The following is a 21,929-nucleotide window of genomic DNA, read 5'->3' on the forward strand; positions in this document are numbered from 1 at the left end:
GAAGTTTGTCAAAGGAGTCAAAGGACTGTCTCATTTCTTACTATCTTTGTCTTACACTAGTACTAGCACGTAAAAGAAAAGGATGGGTATGGTTTTTTGTTCTTATTTACTGCCAATTTGGTTTGACCAACTATAGTATAAAACTGGATTAGTCGTGAGTGGTGGGGCGGAACTGTCAGAACGGGATAGTCTTATGTATCTTTCAGTAAGCAGCAGAGAAAGCGTTACTATTGTTTGTCCTTGTTACAGTCTCACTTTTTTTTTAATTCCCCACCGTAAATTTGTATGGTTTATGGTGGGCTACAAATCTACTTGACCAATCATATTGTCGCATTTCGTATGTTCTGTCCCTCACAGGCGCACGCGGTAGGCCACTTCTATAGGATCCTACCTTCAATGGAATGGACGTACTTGACTGAATGAATGAAGAATGAGCGAAATTGTCAAGTAAAGCGGCTAACACCAGTAACTAGTTAATAATCTGTGGCTAACACATGCGGTAATGTGTTAGCTGCTTAAGAATGGAAATCATATGAAAATTCGAAATTGTCTGTTTATCTGTGGCAAAATGAGAAGTCCGGTTTACATTCGCGTGCGAACCACGTGCCGAGCCGCGCCACGAGACGCGAGTGTAAATGCTGGGCTCGTGGGTAGAGGGAGGCAGGGAGACGAGCTACGAGCCCACCATTTACACTCGCGTCGCGTCTCGTGGCGCGGCTCGGCTCGTGGCTCGCACGCAATGTAAATTGTAAACGGACTTGAAAGCGTGAAAAGAGATGTCTGAAATGATCAAATTAGAATGACATTGACAGATCACTGACTGACAGATGATTCAATATTCATCAACCTCTCTATCTTCCCCAAAGCTTCCCATTCCCATTCCCATTATAATTTCCCCGAAAGTTTTCCTCCAACAAAACAAGATTTAATTTTCGTTCGCAGTAACCTCACAAACAATGGCCGAGAAAAAGAAAGCGCTGTTCATTTGTCTTGGTATGTATTTGGCTGTAATGCACAATGAACTCTTTAAAAGTTAGAACACGGTTAGAACAGTATCCTGTAAGCTATAGCATGACTCAAAATATCATTGTGAAATTAAATTACGTGTTCTAGGAAACATTTGCCGCTCGCCGATAGCCGAGGGCGTTTTCCAGAAAACCGTGAATGACTTGAACATCGGCGATAAGTGGGAAATCGACAGTGCCGCGATCGGCGCTTGGCATGTCGGAAATACACCGGACTATCGCGCTATGGACGCTATGAAGGAGCATAATGTTCCATACAACAACCATGCTAGGCAGGTAAGATTTTGTATGTTTAAGAATAGATCAGGGGTTATTCCCACTTATTGTTGTTTTGTACGGTGAATTTGCTATTTTTAATGTGACCCTATTTTAATTGTTTAATGTATGTAATAATCTTATATGTATAATTAATATTCAAGGCCGGTTTTGACCACGGCAACCGTTGTACTGATTAATGAGTGTGACAATCGTTAGCTCTCAGATGGCTGACATAACCGATTTTAGCAAATGTACAGCCACATTTACTGCAAGTCGGCACCCCTCCAACAAAATTGTATAAAAAAAGATGTTTATTCAAAAAGTTTGAATATAGGTACATAATAAAAGTACACGATAATGCTTAATTGAAAAGGAAAGTGGCAGAGTGGTTGAGTGGTGGGAGGAGAGTGGAGTAGTGGTGGTGGAGTGGGAATGGTGGTGAGGCGGTGCAGTGGGGATTTGATTCGGGCAGGCCTCTAACTCGTCATGCTTCGCGTCAAGTTCCACTCGCCTTTGCTCTTTGTAATATTTACTTTCCATTTTTCAGATTACAAAGGATGACTTCAACCACTATGACTACATATTTGGCATGGATGAGGCCAACATGAAGGACCTCAAGAGACTAGCTCCCAAGAACAGCAAGGCTGAGCTACTTCTGTTTGGTGATTTTGACCCTCAAGGTGACAGGATCATTCGAGATCCTTATTATGTAAGTTAAAAACTAGTCATACTTAAAATTAAAAAAAAAAAACAATTTAGCAACCATACATATCACACGAAAGTTCCATAATGTTTTGGTTCAGTATAGTTTTTATATGTAGAGGGCGCCACTTCCTACGTAATTGTCACATTTTTGACGTAAAATGGCAACAATTTAGTATGGAATTTTTTTAGTTCCATTTTATTTAATTTCTACTATTTTATGTCGCACTACAGCATCCCATCCCACCACCCACGTTTTTTCTATTTTTATCAATTTAAATCATATTGTCATGCAATAAGGTCTAAATTCGTTTGAATGAAACATGTAAATTTTGTTTTTTTTTTCATTTTTTCAGGATGCTGATTCCAAGGGTTTTGAAAAATGTTACCAGCAGTCTGTAAGATGTTCCAAGGGATTTTTAGAGCACTTGGAAAAGAAAGGCTGAGAAGAATACTGCTACATTCCAACAATGACACATAATACTGTATAGTAAATTATTTTCATTTTTCAAATAAATTTTTGTTTTAACTTTTCTTGTTTTTCATTATCTGGTATTCTAAGGAAGGATTTGTATGAAATAAAGAATTGGATGGAGATTCATTATTTCCATTTGGATTAACTAGCCTCAGCCTCAGTTAAATTTTCATTATTTTAAAATCCTAATAGTGTAGTAGTAAGATATTTCAATTTTATATTTATACTGTCATTAACTTTGATTACTGGTTTGATGCTTATCTATCGCATTAATTAGGCAAAAGCAAAACCTGTAATGGATCAAGTTTTAATTACTAAAAAAAAAAAATATTTTTGGTAAAAGTTTTGTTTGAATTGCCAGTTTATAAGAAAGATTTTGTGATTGATCTCTTTTACATTTAAGTAAACAATAAAAAAAAGTAATACATGCCATTTATATTTAGATGTGGAAACATATTTAGACACCTTTTCTTAAATACAAATAGTTTTCATTGCCTATGCAATGCCATTATATTAAAACTATACTAATTTACAGTCAGTATCAAACACTGATAAAATAAATTCAGAATCTTCACAATACTGTTTTCCGTCCTTTAGATTTAGAATCTTAATTATTTATAGAGTGCTCAACTATAAATTGAATGAATTAAAAAGAGCACATATACTGCCTTTTTCTTTTTCTCTGTGACTTGGAACCATCTACAGCAATAAACCTAACCACATCATCAACAACAACTCTCTGAACGCAACATTTATCTGTCTGATCATTCTCAGGCTCCAAGTCTATACTCATATTTGTGTCACTTAGGGAATCTGATTTAACTCTGCTTCTGAAAGGTTTGGACGGGCCTGGAATGCTAACACTAGAGAGTATATTAAGCGGAGCTTTTGTTGTATCAGTCTTCTGTCTATTTTTAGGCACTACCAGTTTCCCTACTCGCTCCGGCCCCTCGTTTGACAGAAGCATTGAATACAGAAACAGTGAGTTAAACCTCTCCATTAAGAGAAACATTTGCTCTTTGAAAATTTGATTTTTTCTCATCAATTGACTCGCATTGATATTCACATCAGATTTAGATGTGTTTTCTTTGGTCTTATTGTTGATATAAGCCATGAGTTTTCTGCATCCTGTTATTGTTGCATAGTGTGGAGGAAGCACATATGTTACACCGCCTAAAGCATTATTTCCCCATATGTCTGGTGCATTCGCAAACGTAACAGCTGTTGTTTGTTGTTTTCTTGAGTAACTCTTTACTTGAAATAGATTTACGTCCTGCTGCGTATTTAGCAAGCCTGGGTACTTTTCAGCATATGAGCTTTTTTTGAAAAGGTCCTGCTTCAACTTTGCTCTCAAGAAAATGATCATTTTTTGCAGATTTGTCACATTCAGATTATGTGCTGATACTACAGCATTAGTATCTAGAACAAATATTTCATCTTCATCATAGATTTCATGTCGTTTTTTTTCCTCCTCTTGTTTGACATGTTCAGTTAAAAGATTAGCTATAATGGCATCTTCTATGATTTCAAGTGGTGATTCCCTTGTGATCCTTTTGCTTTTTCTATTATCAATTTCTGTTTCTATTCTCTTCTTTAGAACTTCAGTGGCTTTGTTTAGGTTGTCAGTGGCGAGTCCGTGGCCAAGGCGCCGTGCACCTCTTCTCGGTGCATTTTCAAGTGACAAGTTTGGATGTCTTTTCATCCATTTTAATAAGGTAATATATCTAGCTCTTAAATGTACTCTAGTTTTATCAGGGAAGTGCTTGGTAACACTGGAGTAGTTGGTGAGACATTCCTCATTGGCCATCAGTTGTAGCAGCTGCCGATCTTCCTGAACTGTCCAGACAGCAGAGATCCTCTTCTTAGCTAAAACTTGGTAACGCACACGAATCTGAGTGGCTGAACGGCCTGGTAGATACTCTGACATTTTCTTGAAGTTTGGTCCAAACTTATCAAAACATGTCAATATAACAGCATCTTCTTCTGGTAGGAATCTGCCTTTCCTCTTCTCAACAAGCCTGAAATACTTGTTATAAATTTGTATCTTAGTCCTGTTCTCCATGGATGAAGCTACTTTGCCCCAGGGTATGTAATCTTCTTCTTTATAATATTCAATCAATCGCTGAAGAAACTGTTCCTCTTCCTTCGTCCATTTTTTCCCGCAGGTTGTATTGCTCATGTTAGTTCTGTAGTAAACAAAGACTTGGTAGGCTGTTCTGCCGGTGTTCAGTTCTTTAGCAATGGCAGCCCAGTCTTGAAAATTGTACTTGGTTACTATATCTTGAAAGCGGGCATGTTCTTCAAGTTTCCAAGGATCTTTATTGATAGTAGGATGCAAAAATTCTTTCCATAGTATTCTGTACTCTGCAGCACAGTGTCTTTTATTTAATTTATTTGCAACTATTTCCCAGTCATACTCCTGGTCTATTGGCAATGCTAATTCTTTTAAAGTCTTTTTTCCTAAAGCACTGATCTCTTTGTTTATAGTGTCAACTTGTCTTTCTAATTTCCTTGACCATTTATCTTTGTTCTGGCGTTTCAGCTGTGCAATCTTTGAATTCAACTCTTTCTTTTTAATATCAATTGACATTTCAAGAAGAAGTTTATTCAAACTGACTTTGTCTTTAGCAGTCCAGCCAGGCACTGAAGTGATCTCAGAAAAATCGTACATGTTGCTTTTTTTCATAATTATAGTATCTTCATTATCAGGAGCTGGAAAATATGATTTGTCCTTAAAATATGGTTTACCGCAGTTTATGTAGCGGAACGTTTCTTGCCGATCTTTCTCTGTAGGGACTGCTAGCTTGTGAAGATCATTTAAGCTTTGTCTGCACTCATTTAAGCGGCCAACGAGCACTGATTCCAGTCTTCGTAGTTTTTCGTCTAGAAGCTTGTTAAGGGCTAAAGCAGAGTCGATTTTTGCATGTTCCTGTGCGGCGGTGTTAGTAGAAGTGCTGAGAATGGACCGAGAGTGTAGTGAGCTTACGCTGCCGCTTAACGATCCTAGGAGGATAGAAGGCTCGTCGTCTTGTGCTAAAGCGGCATTTAGCTGCGCTATATCGTTTAGCTGCTGTTCTTCATCACTATCCACATCCATAGTGTGCATTTTAACGAATGGTACTGTTTGCCTTTTGATACAAATAAAAATAGCTTTAAATCATTGAAAATGTTGTGATAAATTCTCAAAATAAAACACAAAAATTTGCTTACCGCAACGAATGTCAAGATCAAAACTGTCAAATGTGAAATGTGAAGTACGTTCAAAAATCTAATTCATAACTGTAAAGAACGGAACGAAATTGAGTGCCATTGTCGTTTTTCATATTTATATTTAGTAACTTGGACTAGAACTGAATGCAATTAAAATCTCTTTCATAGCGATTATATTAAATTTTTAAAGTATGTTGCGTGAAAATCGCAATACCGCAGTATCCATCAATATAATTTGTGTTTCTAAACGTACGCTGACTAACTGTTATTCAAGCTTATGTTAAAAACGCTTATTTTCTAGGTATGATTGTCATTTCGGACAGCACCATGTGTACTTGAGTAAAGTAAACAAAACATAGGTAGTTTAATATATGGAGTGTAGAATTAAATTAAGTTTTGATTCGAATGCGCGGGGTCGGAATCTGTTCTTTGGATTTATTGTATTTTTCTAAAGATTCCCATGTTTTTAACGACATCGTTGAACCTTAGGTAACTATGTCCGAACCAGGTATCATAAAAAAACTTAGTGAGGATGTGGTAAACCGAATAGCAGCCGGTGAGATCGTTCAAAGGCCGGCAAATGCTTTGAAGGAACTTATTGAAAATAGGTAAAATGAATAAATAATAATTGCTTTTATCATTATGAACTGTCTCAAACACTGACACACACACCCTTTATTACAGTTTAGATGCCAAATCAACCAATATAATTATTACTGTAAAAGCTGGCGGCTTAAAATACCTGCAGGTATGTTATTATATTAAATGTTAATTTAAATTTTTAATTAGGTATTTTTATATTTAAACCAACTAACCATATGATATGCTAGATCCATAGGCTACAGCATCCGATTACTATGAGGCCCACTATGTGCCTGCTTACCATAAAAAAACCTTACCCTATAATTTTTTAAAGGTGCTTGATAACTCCATTCCAAGTAGGTTACCTACATTCAAAATTTTTTTTAGATTCAAGACAATGGCACTGGTATCCGGAGCGACAACTTAGACATTGTCTGTGAGCGCTTCACCACCTCAAAGCTGAGCCAGTATGAGGATCTGCAGGAGATCAACACTTACGGCTTCCGGGGAGAGGCTCTGGCGAGCATCAGCCATATTGCCCATCTGACTATACTTACCAAGACTGCCGCTTCTAAATATGCTTACAAGTAAGTTTATATGACAATATGGGACCTTTGTTCCTTAGCAATGTATGTCTTAATCACATAGTCAAAAGAATTGGGAAGGTGAGTTGCAGCTTTATTATTTTATTAAGATAACATAAATAATATTCGGGAAAACCTACTAGCGTTCAACATCCTTTATCAAATGTAGACTCAGCATCAGTGCCATTTTTAGTTATTAATAAATAAGTTGTATTTGGGTAATTTCCGAACGCTCAAATGGAAATGGACAGGGCACATGATGCGCTCACAAAAAGACAAATGGACAGAAGATGTCACGGAATGGTACCCAAGAGGAGACCCCAATGTAAACCATACAAAAGAATGGAAGATGACTTTCCTAAAGACTGGAGAAGACTCAAAAAACCGCGATGAGTGGCGCCACCTGGAGGAGGCCTATGTCAAAGACAGCCTGACAAAGAATCAGATAAAAAAAGAGCATAAATAAATAAAATATTGATACATATACTAATATAATTGTAATGTAAATACTGAGTCAGGAATAAAGGCTATTTCAATGCAATTCAATTCAATTTGGGTAATTTCGGAAAACGAGTAATCCTGAAAGTAATAAGAGATTCGGAATCATCCACCACTTCCTTTACCTGAAATAGAAACAGCATTGCTGTTGAAAATATTAATGAAAAACTGTAATTTTTTTATTATTATTATAAACTAAACGGCGATTGGCCCTAGTCACACCTGATGGAAAGTGAAGACAGGGCCTAAGATGGAGCTCACCGGTTCAGTAACAGCCTATTCACTCTTGTTTTAAAGAGACAGAGGTCGTATTGATCAGGGAATACAGATGGCGGGAGCGCATTCCATTCCTTAGCCGTAATATTTACCCCTCATTGTCAAAATGGTATTTACAGGGCATCATATGCAAGGCAAAAATGTTATATTTACCCCTTGTTATGTATAGACAATGGGGGTAGGTTTTGACATTTGGGTACAAAGTGGGGTAGTTGTGAAAAGTCAGTCTGTCAACGCGAACCTGATCCATGCCAGTGTCTGGACCCCTAAACTGTGAGTTATATTAGTGGCGACGAGAAAAACTAGGACAATAGTGTGCAATTACAGTGTAAAGTGTGTGATTTGAGTGAAAAACGCATAAAAGTAGGTATCACTGTGCAAAATGGGCATCAAGTTTGGGGAGTTTGATGTGGCGCTTGGCTGCTGGAAAAATTACATAGAGCGGTTTACTTTTTGTCTGCAGGCAGGTGATATTGAAGACGATAGTAAAAAGAAAGCTAATTTATTAGCTGTGTGTGGTTCCGACTTGTATGATCTGATTATATCACTGATAGCACCAACTCAAATAAGTGAGGTTACTTTTACAACAATTGTGGGTAAGTTGAACAATCATTTCCACCCGAAGCCAAATGAAATTATCCAGTCTTATAAATTTCATACTAAGTATCAAGAGGAGGGGGAAAAGATTAGGGATTTCATAGCACAATTGAGGAAATTGAGCATCGACTGTAACTTTACAGATTTGGATCGAACGCTGCGGGATCGTTTAGTGTGTGGTATAAGGGACAAAGAAGTACAGAAGAAGTTGTTACAACAGAGTACATTGACATTTGATCAAGCTTGTCAGATTGCTTTATCTCATGAGGCGGCAGGGATTGATTCAAGTATTATTGTTCCGGCTTCTTCTAGTCAAGTTTCTGGTGATTTAGAAGTACCAATGGAAGTAAATAAATTGACTAACAAAAGGAATGAAAGGCAGACAGAAAAGATGTCATGTGTGCGTTGTGGTAGACCCCATAGAGGCCCCTGCAGGTTTAGATGGACCAAATGTCATGGCTGTGGCAAGACGGGCCATATCGAGGCGGTTTGTGGTTTGAAGTTAAAAGGAAATAATACACCAAAATCTGATTTTAATGGATTATATGAAGAAATTGCAGTTAATAATATGAGACAAGATAGTGCAGTACCAGCATATATGATGGAAATAATGCTGAATAGAGTTAGAATAGATATGGAAGTAGACTCCGGGTGCGCTTTCAGTCTCATAAGTGAGCAGACCGCTAGGATAGTTTGGCAGGGCTCGCTCCCAGTATTTGATGATATTGGGGTTTCTTTAAAGACATGGACACAGAACAGACTATGTATAATGGGTAAAGTGACAGTTTTGGTTCAGAATAAGAAGATAAAGAAAAACTTATCCTTAGTTGTGGCTAAGGGCAACGGGCCAAGCTTGATCGGTCGGAATTGGTTCCGGGATTTAGGGATACACGTCCAAGGAGTAAATAGTTTAAAGGTTGACAGCGATGAAGTGACCACAACACTAAATGGAATACAGAAACGCTATGTAGGAGTTTTTCAGGAAGGATTAGGGAAATATACGGGGCCTGTAGTGTGTATTAGGCCAAAAGAAGGAGCAAAGCCAGTATTTTTAAGAGCAGACCGGTGCCGTTCGCAATAAAAGGCCGAATTTACGAAGAGTTGGATAGGCTAGAAGCTGAAGGCGTTTTGGAGGCGACTTCACATTCCGAATGGGCCACACCTATAGTTCCAGTACTTAAGCAAGATGGCAAGGTACGTCTGTGCGGGGATTATAGGGCGACAGTGAATGCCGTGACGGATACTGACACTTACCCCTTACCTACCCCCAGTGAAGCTTTTGCGGAATTACAAGGGGGAGTTTTATTTACAAAGATAGATTTGGAACGGGCGTACACCCAGGTTATGGTAGATGAGGAGACAGCGAATTTGCTAACTATTAATACCCCTAAGGGGTTATATAAAATGAAGAGATTACCCTTCGGGGTAAAGGCTTGTCCTGGCATATTCCAACGACTCATGTCGACGCTATTGGCTGGTATCCCTGGGGTAGCCGTACTGTTAGACGATATTGTGGTTACTGGCAATGGAGTGCAAGAACACAATAGGAGGCTCGAGGCGGTGCTTCATAAGTTACAGGAAGCGGGATTGCGAGTGAATAAAAACAAATGTAAATTTGCTGCCAGGAGTGTGCAGTTTTTAGGTTTTATGATTGACGAATTTGGTATTCATCCTTGCGAGGAGAAGATTAATGAGATTGAGAAGACGCCTGCACCTCGTAATGTGAAAGAGCTTCAAGCATTCCTGGGGCTGACAAATTTTTATGATAGATTTTTGCCACACAAAGCGTCGATTTCTGAGCCATTGTACAGATTACTTGACAAAGACGCGAAATGGAAATGGGGAAAAGAACATCAAAATTCATTTGAGAAGCTAAGGAAAATGCTTTCCAGTAAAGATACTCTGGTGCATTATGACATAAAAAATAAACTTATTTTATCTTGTGACGCGTCACAGTACGGACTGGGAGCAGTGTTAGAACACGAGATGGCTGATGGAAGTATCAGACCCGTAATGTTTGCCTCGAGAACCATGAACGCACATGAACGTGATTATGCACAAATAGACAAGGAAGCAGCTGCTATAATATTTGGCTTGAAGAAATTTCATCAGTTTATAAGTGGTCGAAGAGTGATTATCAAGACAGATCATAAGCCTTTGTTGGGGATATTCGATTCAAAGAAACCTATACCCAATATTATATCACCTAGGATGTTACGGTGGGCACTCCTACTGAACTCTTACGACTATGAAATACAATATGTCCAGGGGAAAAAAATTGGAAACGCAGATGCCCTCAGTCGATGGCCGGGTCCACCAGGTACGCAAATGCCGGAAGAGGATTTTTTAGGAATTCTACTAATAGAGGAGACACCCATTGAATTGGAGTTTTCTGCCATAGAAGTGGCCAACTTGACAAAAAAGGATAAGTGTCTCAGTAAAATATTATATTGGATACGTAACGGATGGCCTGGGAAGAGTAATGACGAGTACAAGGTTTACTGGCAAAAGCGAGACGAGTTTTCCATGTATAAAGATTGCATTTTATGGGGAAATAGAGTGGTTATACCAGAGAAGATGCGAGGAAAAGTGCTGGAGGAGCTGCATATGAATCACGACGGTATTGTGATCACAAAGGCTATGGCGAGAAGCTATTTTTGGTGGCCTGCGATGGATAAGCAAATTGAAGACATGGTGAAGAGCTGTAACGTGTGTGCAGAAAATCGAAATATGCCATCTAAAGTTACCCATCATTGGATAAAGCCAGATAAAGCATGGTCTAGACTACATATGGATTACGCTGGGCCATTTCAAGGAAAGGTATTTTTAATTGTAATTGACGCTTATTCTAAGTGGCCAGAGGTCAAGATCGTACCAGATATGAGTAGCTCTACGTTAATAAGAATATTGCGGGATGTTTTTGCAGAACAAGGTCTTCCTGATGTACTTGTAAGTGATAATGGAAGAAGTTTTGTTTCAGAGGAGTTCCGTAAATACTTAGAATCCCAAGGGATCAGACAAGTCCTGTCCGCCCCTTACCACCCTGCGACCAACGGTCAAGCGGAAAGAACGGTGCAGACAGTGAAGGCTAAATTAAGGAAAATAACATCTGGACCATGGGAAGTGAGATTACCAGCGATACTGTATGGGTTACGTACCACACCAAACAGCGTCAATGATAAAACTCCGGCTGAGCTCCTGAACAACAGACGTTTTAGAACTAAGTTCGATAGGTTGAACCCCCTGTCTTTCAGATGTGTTGATAAGGAAAAAGTAATAGAGAAGAATAGTGAGACAAAGCACAGGGAGTTTAATACTGGACAGTCAGTGTATGTAAAGAACTACTGCGGTGGACCACGCTGGTTGAAAGGGACGGTGGAAAAGCGACTAGGGGTCTGCAGATACTTAGTGAAATGGAACGATAAGATGTTAGTACGACACATCAATCAAATGCTCGGTTGCGGGGGGGGAAGGACAACAGAAGGTCCCTGAGGTAACCGATGATGCTACGGATGACGATGACGAGTATACCCGAGTTGCGATACCTTCGCCTCATCGTTGGGCGGATATCATAGGGGTGTCCGGACCCCAGGACATCACGATACACGGAAACCCACAAAATACCGCATCCAGCAGCCACAAACGTGCTAGACAGACCACACCCCCAGACTCACCCGATTATAAGAGAATAGCCCTAGCGGATAGCGATAGCGGCAGTGAGTCAGAGCTGTCTGAATGTAGAAATGTAGAGACGGAGGAAGAATAGTTGAAGTGTTAAAGTAGTGTAACAGTAGCATAGTGTAGGGTTAGGTAATAGTGTTAGTGAACTTTATAAAATAGTGAACTCTCTTAATGGGGGAGGTATGTTATGTATAGACAATGGGGGTAGGTTTTGACATTTGGGTACAAAGTGGGGTAGTTGTGAAAAGTCAGTCTGTCAACGCGAACCTGATCCATGCCAGTGTCTGGACCCCTAAACTGTGAGTTATATTACCCCTCATTGTCAAAATGGTATTTACAGGGCATCATATGAAGACGGCAAGCTAAAAGGTCCGATAAAGGCCTGTGCTGGTAACAATGGCACCCAAATCACTGTAGAAGACCTATTCTACAACGTCATAGCCCGTAAGAGAGCCCTACGGAGCCCTACCGAAGAATACACATACATTATGGATGTGGTTGGCGGGTATGCTGTGCATAATAGCCATGTTGGGTTTACGCTTAAGAAATTTGGAGAGAAGACTGATGTGAAGACACCTGTTAATTCTTCTGTTATAGAAAATGTTAGGATTGTAAGTATTATTGTGTATTATTGTTTAATCCCTGCCGCTTTATTCGACCATTGCTCTACGAAACAACATTTCCAACTTAAATGGTTGGCAGTCCTGAACTGTGAGTGTCTCCAGGAACTTCCTGTCTCGCACAGCTACACTCTGGAATAAACTATCGCCTGCGGTATTTCCGGACTCTTCAAACCCTCAAGAAAAGAGCGTACTCCTATCTTAAATGCCGGCAACACATTTACAACCCCTCTGGTGTTCATGCGTGACAGTAATCGCTTACCATCAGGCGAATCGTCTGCCATTTTGCCTCCTATTACATAAAAAAAACATGTGGTTCATACATTTATTTGAGTTATTTGCCATTAGTACCTAGTAGTACCATCGCCCCATAGATGGTAGGATCCTATAGATGTGCTATGCGCATCCGTCCGTGAGGGACTCAACATACGCAATGCGACAATATGATTGTACTAGGCTAGGAGGCCGTTATTATTCTTATTACAAAGCAGGGATGTTGCGGATGCCGATCTTTTGACATCCGCGGATGCGGATGCGGATTTTTAAAGGTGGATGTCGAGATTAGGCACATAAAAAACGTCAAATATTACACTTTAGTAATTTTTATTTAAAAAAAAAGGAAACTTGGTATTTGAACAAGAATATAGGTGCCCCACAACCGCATTACTATACTAAAGTTCAAATAAAACAAACTTTTCACTTCTTGTCGCTGTCCGTCATAGGCTAAAGTGCTCGATCGAAGAATCACAAAAACGAAACGAGATTCCTATTGCTATTAAGACGTTCCTGTACCTACCTGTTCAACATCCGCATCCGCATCAAGCTCCGCATCGATTTTATGCGGATGCGGATGTTGAAAATAATGCGGAAGTTCCGCGGTTGCGGATGCGAATATTTGCAACATCCCTATTACTAAGGAATAAAGTCCATTTTTAATTGAACTTTTAAAATTTAACAGATTCACGGTAACTCAATAGCCAGAGAGCTGATGGAGCTGGAAGTAAAAGATGAAACGCTAAAGCTGTCTGTACACGGGTTCATTACGAACGTCAACTACTCGCATAAGAAAGGAGTCATGTTGCTGTTTATCAATCATCGCTTAGTTGACTCGCAATGTAAGTTAAGTTTTCCTGTATAACGTCCTGTTCTACACAATTAAACAAGACATTTCTAATTTTAACTATAAAACTCCCGTGAGACTCAAACATATTAGATTATTTGTAAATTGGACCGAAACATGTCGAGCTATTCGACTTAATAATACGTGAGTGACCCGGTTTAAAATAATCTAAGACATATATAATAATTATAAGTATATAAACTGGTTATATGCCTTTATATCTACAGGTTGTTCCAGAACAACCATGTCACAGTGACACCGGAGGTAGGTCAACTAAAGAGGGACCTAACGAGCGTTTTTTTTTACGTGGAGTAATTCAGTTAGGCATTTCGGCCCCAGTAAAAGTTGCATGGTTTTCGAGTTATCAATTAAAGGTACTAAAAATGTACAAAGGGGAAAATTCTCAATTTATTTATTTATTTCGGTAATAACTCTAAAACCGTGCAACTTTTACTGGGGTCATGTTAGGCTGGTTAGGTTCCTCTTGAGTTGACCTACCTCCGGTGTCACTGTGACGTGGTACTTCTGGGACACTGTATAATTATGTTTCTTCTTTTAGCTATTCGTAAAGCTGTTGATTCCGTGTACGCAACGTATTTGCCAAAGAACTCTCATGCGTTTGTGTACCTCAGTATAGAATTAGGTAAGTATGTTACTTGCTAATACTAAGTTAAGAAGCCCATCTTATTCACCGAGCAAAACGAAGGTCTCTGTTCTGTTTCAAATTAAGCAAAATTACTTGCGTATGTCTGTCCGGCTGTTTTTCTCTACAGGTCGAATTTGTGAAATTACTTATGGATTTTTTTGTTGACCAAGTTTTTGGATTTTTTTTCGTAATGGCGAAGCCCCGGGCGTTCGTTAGGTCTACAGCTCACAGAGCGACTAGTAGCTATTTAAACAAATTAATGTTCTACCGTAAAGTATATTTCAGATCCCAAAAACGTGGACGTAAATGTGCACCCTACGAAACACGAGGTACAGTTCCTGTACGAAGAACAAATCATTGAGAAGCTAAAAGCGTGTGTTGAAAGCAAACTGCTCAGTTGTAACTCTACGCGGGTGTTGTACACGCAGGTACGTGCGAGAATGAGCTTTATGGCATAATAAATAAATAAATAATGATTAGATCTAAAATCGAAGAACATTGACAAGCAAGCTAAAGGCGAGTGTCAGGTCTTGTATACGCTGGTAAGTACATTCGAGTTCCTGAATATGTATACATTTCTTCACATGAATCCATTGCAACTCGACTGTACGCGCAAGAATGTGCTTTATGTCATTATAATACGATCTAAAATCAAAGAACATTAACTAGCTAGAGGCTAGTGTTGGATCTTGTATACGCCCGTGCAAAAATGAGATTTCACGTGATTCGTGGCGTTCTGTTGTAAAACATCGGTTTTGTTAGACAGTAAGAATTGTTAGGAGTAAGTACTAATATCTGTTTTACGCCTACAGGCTCGCCTACCCGGCGCTACGATGGTAGAAGAAATGGTGAAGAAAACAACGGAAGCGGCCAAAGTTAACCCCAGCAACATGGTCCGAGTGACCTCTGATGTTCAGAAGATCGACAAATTCTTCAGAACCAAACCTATTGAAATAGACGCAAATAATCTTGAAAATACTGAAAAAACGAGAGAAATGCCTGCCAAAGAAAGTGTAAAAACAACAGGGAATAATGACAAAATGGTAGTCGATGAAGTCCTAGAAAATTCACTTATAGAAGAACCAGCGGTAACAAATAAAATGCCTGAAAAATGGAGAAATCATTCCGCTCTAGACCAAGGCAATATCAGCTACATAGATCCAAAAGAATCTTTCAAAACTAGAACGTTTCAGTATGAACGGACTGAAACTAAGTTGACAAGTGTAAAGCAGTTACGGATGGATGTAGAGAAACAGTGCAATTCAAATCTGAGGGAGATATTGGCCAATTTGATATTTATTGGGTGTATAGACTTGCATAAGTCGCTTATACAGCATTCGACGAAGCTGTATTTGTGTGATACGACAAGGTTAACGTAAGTAAAACTTAACTATATCCTATTGTATATTAATGTGATTTTTAGAGTACCTATAAACCGCTAACAAACACATATTGTAATGCTATTTGAGTTTATTAGCTCAGTTGGACTTGATTTGGTAGAGCAGTAAATCCTACTCGTAGAGTGTTCCACATACATGTATGCGGATGACACTTGCTTACTGTATGCTGATAAAGACCTTAGTAAAATACAGACTTACATACAGCAGGATTTCGAAAATGTACTCAAATGGTCACACGATAACGGTATAATATTGAACATCGAAAAAACCAAATTTCTACTCATACAATCACCATATTTAAAACCAAGTCAAGAGCCCATTAAAATTATTGGTCATACATACGATTGTTTACATGTCGAGAAGCGGGACTGTAAATGTAACTTAATAGAAGTAGTTGATAAATTTAAATACTTAGGCCTAACTATAGATAAACACATTAATTGGAAAATACACATAGATACAGTATGTAATAGACTACGGTCTATATTATGTAAAATTATTAGTTTAAAAAATATAGTTAATAATAAAATATTACGAATGTTATACCATGCACTGGCCGACGCTGTTATTGGATACGGGTTAATAGCTTATGGACGCACCTTCAAAACTTATTTGGATAAAATATTAAACTTACAACTACGATTGATAAAAAATATAATAGACAAAAAAACTAGAGCAAACTGTAGTAACGATTACACGATCTTATTTAAGAAATTGAACATCCTGCCAGTGCATGATAAAGTTAAGTACTTAATAGCAACTGATCAATTTAAAAATCCCGAATTCAAAACTCCGCGAGTATACACCCGAGCGTCGAGGGGGTTAAAACGTCGTAAATACGTGGAACCAACCGCTAGCAACTACTATGGTAAAAGGACGCGCAAGTATATCACACCGCGAATAATGAACAATTTATCAATAGAAGACGAGTGTGCTAGTAAAAACATCTTTAAATCAAAAATTAAGAAGTTGCTATTGGGTACAACGCATGACTAAATATATAAGATAGGTAAATATTGTATATAAATAAATATGCTTTATTGCACCAAAAACATACATTTTACATACATGTAAAACTACAAATAAATTCTTAAAGAATAACAACAACATATATACCTACAACTTACACTGTTAATGTAATATAAAAGTATTAACCTTAGTAATATAAGTTAATCATTAAATTTAGATTAAGGTACTAACATTGAAAATGAGTGCACCATTTCGCCGTTAAACGCAAGTTTGGCGAAACTTGTATAAGTTTAAAATGTGTTATACTTTTTTGAAAATAAATTAAAAAAAAAATTAAAAAAAAAAAAAAGTTAATCATCTGTCTGGCACTAGGCTGTATCTCGTCATCAACCATGATAGCTAGACAGTTGAAATTTTCACAGATGATGTATTTCTGTTGCCGCTATAACAAATACTAAAAAGTACGGAACCCTCGGTGGGCGGGTCCGACTCGCACTTGTCCGGTTATTTCTTTATATATAATAGGCCTTTTCATCTGTGCCAGATGTTTTAAGCAGCATCCCGGTAACGACACTTGCGTTCGTGGCTGTGTAGCCCTATGCGGGAGAGGATCCCTCGTCCACACACGCGGCAGGTGTATGCTCCCCCAGGTGGGCGGGGGTTGGAGGCCTGCTCGTGGCGCCCCAAGCGTTTTTCTTTCAAGTAGGTAAACCAGGCATCGTCGTGCTTGGATTGGCCATCATGGACAACACGACGCCACATGGGTCGGTCTTCGGCCAGTTTCTGCCATTGGTTGCATGGGATATTAAAGGCAACCATATCACGCTTGACACAATCTTTAAAGCGCAGCATTGGCCGCCCGACCGGTCTTTTTGCGTCTGCGATCTCTCCTAGCAGGATTTGACGTGGTAAACGAGTCCGTTCCATACGATGCACATGCCCAAGCCACCTCAGTCGTCTCTTCTTTAGTATGGCTGTGATACTAGGGAGCTGTGCCTGGCCTAGAACAGACTCGTTTGTCACGCGATCCTTCCATGTGATGCCAAGTATGCTCCGCAGACAGCGCATGTGAAAGGTGTTCAGCCGGCGTTCTTGTTTTGCGTAAGTTGTCCAGGATTCCGCTCCGTACAGAAGTGTGCTTAGGACACACGCTTGGTAAATAAGCATTTTCGTTTTTACCGTGAGATGATTGTTGTCCCAAGCCCTTGCACGGAGCCTCCCGAACGTAGTGGCTGCTCTGCCGATGCGAGAGTCGATCTCCGCGTCAAGCGAGAGATTGCTCGATACAAGCGAGCCAAGGTAACAAAACTTGCTGACCACCTCGAGAGGCGCGCCGTTAAGCATGATCTTTGGCTGTGCTGAACACCCTTGCGCTAGTATGACGGTTTTCTTGGCATTAATGGACATGGAAAAGAGGTCACAGGCTTTTGAAAATTTGTCCATGATTGTCTGCAGCTGAGACTCACTGTGAGCGACGAAAGCAGCATCGTCAGCGAAGAGAAGGCTGTCTACAAATAAGTCCGCTCTATGGCGTTTGGACTTAAGCCTCATTAAGTTATACATCTGACCGTCGGATCTTGTGTACAGGTGTATGCCCTGTAGGTCGTCTCCAAAAGCAACCTTCAAGAGTACAGAAAAGAATATTCCGAAGAGAGTAGGTGCCAATACACAACCTTGTCGAACGCCTCGGCGGACGTCGAAGGGAGCAGATGTTTCACCGTTGTGTAGGATTGTGGCTTCCATACCCTCGTGGAATGATTTTACTATCTTCAGGAGCTTTGGAGGGCAACCAATACTGACAAGAACCGAGTATAGCCCCTCTCTGCTCACAGTGTCAAAGGCCTTGTTAAGGTCGACAAAAGCTACGACTACAGGACTCTTTTGCTCCCTACACTTTTCCTGTAACTGTCTAAGCGAAAATATCATATCGACAGTTGACCGTTGGGCCCGAAAGCCGCATTGTGCCTCTGGATATACGCGGTCAGCTAGCTTATTTCTTTAAGTATTTCAAAAATGGTTATCAAATACCAGTTATGTTACAGACACAAACTTTTAGTGAAAATGATGACTGCTGGGTAAAAGCGCATACCATTCTCCAGTAAGCAATGCATTTGCATATATCGTGAATTGAGAGTAAGTAAAGTATATGTAGTGATGCGTATTTATCGGTTTCCACTGTTTCCAGTGAAGAATTATTCTACGAAACGCTGTTATACGACTTTCAAAACTTCGGTCTGATAAAGCTGTCGAACCCACTGCCTTTGGAGGAGTTGTTTGTGCTGGGTTTGTCTTCTCAAGAGTCGGAATGGAACCCTGAACTAGGTACGTTATACAATACAAAAAGTAATAGATTGTAGGAGAGGTACAGTAGTCTTGGAAAAAATCGTGCCTCCTAGGTTGTCAGCTGAAATAGATGCCGTTGTACTGCACAATGTTATGTGATTACTGGATTGTCAAATGTCAACTTTTGACAACATTACCGCATAATTTACGAGGCGTAGTTCGAGGCAAGAATACCTCTGGTACAACACCGACAACTCTGAGACCAATTCAGAGGCTCTCCAGTGTTTCAACACCGTATTAAAGACACTTGCAGGCGTTATGCAGCAGTTATAATACAATTCAATTTTAAATAACAGGAGACATGAGAGAGATGGCACAACAAATGTGCCAACTACTGACAAGCAAGCGAGCCATGCTTCTGGAGTATTTCTCACTGGAGCTGAGCAGCGATGGTCAACTGTTGGCGCTGCCGCTGTTGCTAGGTGACTTACTTATTGCTTTTTGCATGCATATACAATCTGGCAAAAAAGAGTAGAAATTAAAAAGTGGCAACACTGTAGTGTCGTCCCTTTCAAATCAATCTAAGAAAAACAGGACGACACTACAGTGTTGCCACTTTTTAATTTCTAGTCTTTTTTGCCAAACTGTACAGTGTGGAAAGAATGAATGGGCCCTGGAGAGAGTGCCTTAAAACCTTAAGTTAGCTCATTTTGCTTAAAGGAAACATTCTTTTTTTTTAAGAAACAAAACTGCATTCAAAGATTTTTTGAAATTCGCTTGTTTCACCCGGGAATCCAACCGACTAAAAATAAAAAAAATAAACACGTTATTTTATTCTTATTTTTATTCGATACAGTTGATAACATTTCTCCAAGAAACATTAGGCCTTACACTCGTCTGTTGTACAAAATATCCATAAAATCGAATATTTAGTATTCAAGAATATTTTTAGATAAAATTGAACAAAAAAGATCTTTAAATGCAGTTTTGTTTATTTTCAGAAATAAAAGAATGTTTCCTTTAAGCAAAATGAGCTAACTTAAGGTTTTGAGGTACTTTCCCTCCAGGGCCTATTCATTCTTTCCACACTGGATACAGCCTGGTTCGATGAGCGAAACTCTCATTGTGAGTGACACCGTATCGGTATAGTCAGAGCCACCATTTTATTGCTTAATGTGATGGGCGTTTTCTAAAATAAATATTGATAACCTGATTCTTTCAAACCTGGACATTTTTGGGCTCATTCTACTCATAATCGACAGCATTATCCATCCTGCCATTAAAAAAAGTTGTCCCAAAATGTCCATTACGTTACGTCACGTTTTAGTGTGAAAAGTTTTGTACAATGTACAATTTTCATACAAATTTTTGGGACATTTTTTTTTATCATCAGGATTGAATATGCTAGTGATTCTAAGTTGAAAGAACCCAAAAACACTAGGATCTGTGAGAATCAGGTTTTCAATATTTGTTTTAGAAAACGCCCTCATACATACAATACACATAGATATTTTCATTCACTCAATCATTTCCTTCGTGCTAGCTTTTGTGTATCGACCTGTAAGTTTTAGTACTCAGTAGATACAGTAAAATCATTACACAGTATAAAACAGTCTCATCCTGCTGTCTGTCTGTCCCTATGTATGCTTAGATCTTTAAAACTACGCAACGGATTTTGATGCGGTTTTTAATAGATAAGAGTGATTCAAGAAGAAGGTTATATGTAATCAGCATTGCATCCGTGCGAAGCCGGGGCGGGTCGCTAGTAAAACTATAATAAACGTGTCTAGACACGATATTACGTCAGCAATGAGAGCTGAAGACTGGTTAGATTCCAGTCCTGGGAACTGGCTTGGTCACTTTTTCTTTCGTATTGTGTTTTAGGCACAAACAGTGCTAATAAGTAATGTGAAAATGTGTTCTGTTCAATCGTAAGCCAGCAGAGATAGTTCTAGGATGTTATGCTTCACCGCTGTTAAATTTGTAGAACTTATCATTACTTACGTTTAAATATAGACCTTAAGCTCCTAGGTTAACGCTATCTCTACTGATGAGCTCGTTCACTTACCTGTACTAACAATGGCATTCTGTTAAACAACAGCCATTATTTATTTTGTGTGAGCGCGTGGCCTTTGTGCCTGCGCGCGTGGCCAATTGTGTGTGAGCCTCAGGCACAAAGGCCACGCGCTCACACAAAATAAATATTGGCTTTTGTTTAACAGAATGCCATTGTTAGTACAGGTAAGTGAACGAGCTCAGTAGAGATAGCGTTAAAGACAAACATTTTCAGACAACCACACACCATTCATGGGCGCATTACCAACCTACCTCGTCCGCCTCGTCACCGAAGTCAACTGGGACTCCGAGAAGGAATGTTTCGACAGCCTCAGCCGCCAAACCGCCATTTTTTACTCCCAGCCCAACCCTGATACTACCACAGAGTCGGTAAAGTCAGAGCATTGGAAGCAGGAACATGTGATATTCCCAGCTATAAGGAGGAACTTTTTACCGCCTACGAGCTTTGTGAGCAATGGAGCGATATTACAAATTGCTAATTTACCGGATTTGTACAAGGTGTTTGAGAGATGTTGATGTTTAATGAATTATAGTTATGTTGTTTGAATTGTTGTTTAATTTGTAGTATACCTAATCTGACACACAATTTTCTGTTGTAAATTTGACAACAGAAGAGAGGAAACGGACCAGTTATTGTAAAATTAGGAGACAATTACTAAACAGTTAATGGATTCAAAGGTTAAAATTGACACAAAACTACAGAACAGGATTGTTTCTCCCCATTTAACCGCAAATGTTTACTCCCAGCCCAACCCTGACACCACCACAGAGTCTGTAGAGTCAAAGCATTGGAAGCAGGAACATGTCATATTTGCAGCTATAAGGAGGAACTTTTTACCGCCTCCTACGCGCTTTGTGAGCAATGGAGCGATATTACATGATATTACAGATAGCTAATTTGCCGGATTTGTATAAGGTGTTTGAGAG

The 21,929-nt window shown here is 39.3% G+C and overlaps 3 protein-coding genes across 4 annotated transcripts; 2 read left to right on the top strand and 1 right to left on the bottom strand.

The window, feature by feature from the left end:
• The first annotated feature begins 829 nt into the window (after nt 1–829).
• LOC134750450 (low molecular weight phosphotyrosine protein phosphatase 1-like) lies at nt 830–2,517 on the top strand. Its single transcript, XM_063685607.1, has 4 exons — nt 830–993; nt 1,114–1,301; nt 1,831–1,992; nt 2,342–2,517. The coding sequence occupies exons 1-4, from the start codon at nt 957–959 to the stop codon at nt 2,429–2,431; spliced, it is 477 nt and encodes a 158-aa protein (XP_063541677.1). The 5' UTR covers nt 830–956; the 3' UTR covers nt 2,432–2,517.
• Nucleotides 2,518–2,814: 297 nt separating this feature from the next.
• On the bottom strand, nt 2,815–5,650 carry LOC134750700 (snRNA-activating protein complex subunit 4 homolog). Its single transcript, XM_063685930.1, has one exon. The coding sequence runs from the start codon at nt 5,564–5,566 to the stop codon at nt 3,107–3,109; it is 2,460 nt and encodes an 819-aa protein (XP_063542000.1). The 5' UTR covers nt 5,567–5,650; the 3' UTR covers nt 2,815–3,106.
• A 378-nt stretch (nt 5,651–6,028) lies between these two features.
• Nucleotides 6,029–21,549, top strand: LOC134750671 (DNA mismatch repair protein Mlh1). 2 transcript variants are annotated; one of them, XM_063685902.1, is made up of 11 exons: nt 6,029–6,278; nt 6,355–6,418; nt 6,640–6,839; nt 12,229–12,499; nt 13,467–13,623; nt 14,188–14,271; nt 14,560–14,702; nt 15,087–15,649; nt 18,829–18,965; nt 19,283–19,408; nt 21,217–21,549. In XM_063685902.1, the coding sequence occupies exons 1-11, from the start codon at nt 6,166–6,168 to the stop codon at nt 21,516–21,518; spliced, it is 2,160 nt and encodes a 719-aa protein (XP_063541972.1). In that variant the 5' UTR covers nt 6,029–6,165; the 3' UTR covers nt 21,519–21,549. The 2 variants fall into 2 exon arrangements, with proteins under 2 accessions (XP_063541972.1, XP_063541973.1); XM_063685903.1 differs by lacking the exons at nt 6,029–6,278; nt 6,355–6,418; nt 6,640–6,839 and adding an exon at nt 11,841–12,187.
• Nucleotides 21,550–21,929: the final 380 nt, after the last annotated feature.

The sequence above is a fragment of the Cydia strobilella genome, chromosome 20 (genome assembly GCF_947568885.1).
Source record: "Cydia strobilella chromosome 20, ilCydStro3.1, whole genome shotgun sequence".
Taxonomy (NCBI): Eukaryota; Metazoa; Arthropoda; class Insecta; order Lepidoptera; family Tortricidae; genus Cydia; species Cydia strobilella.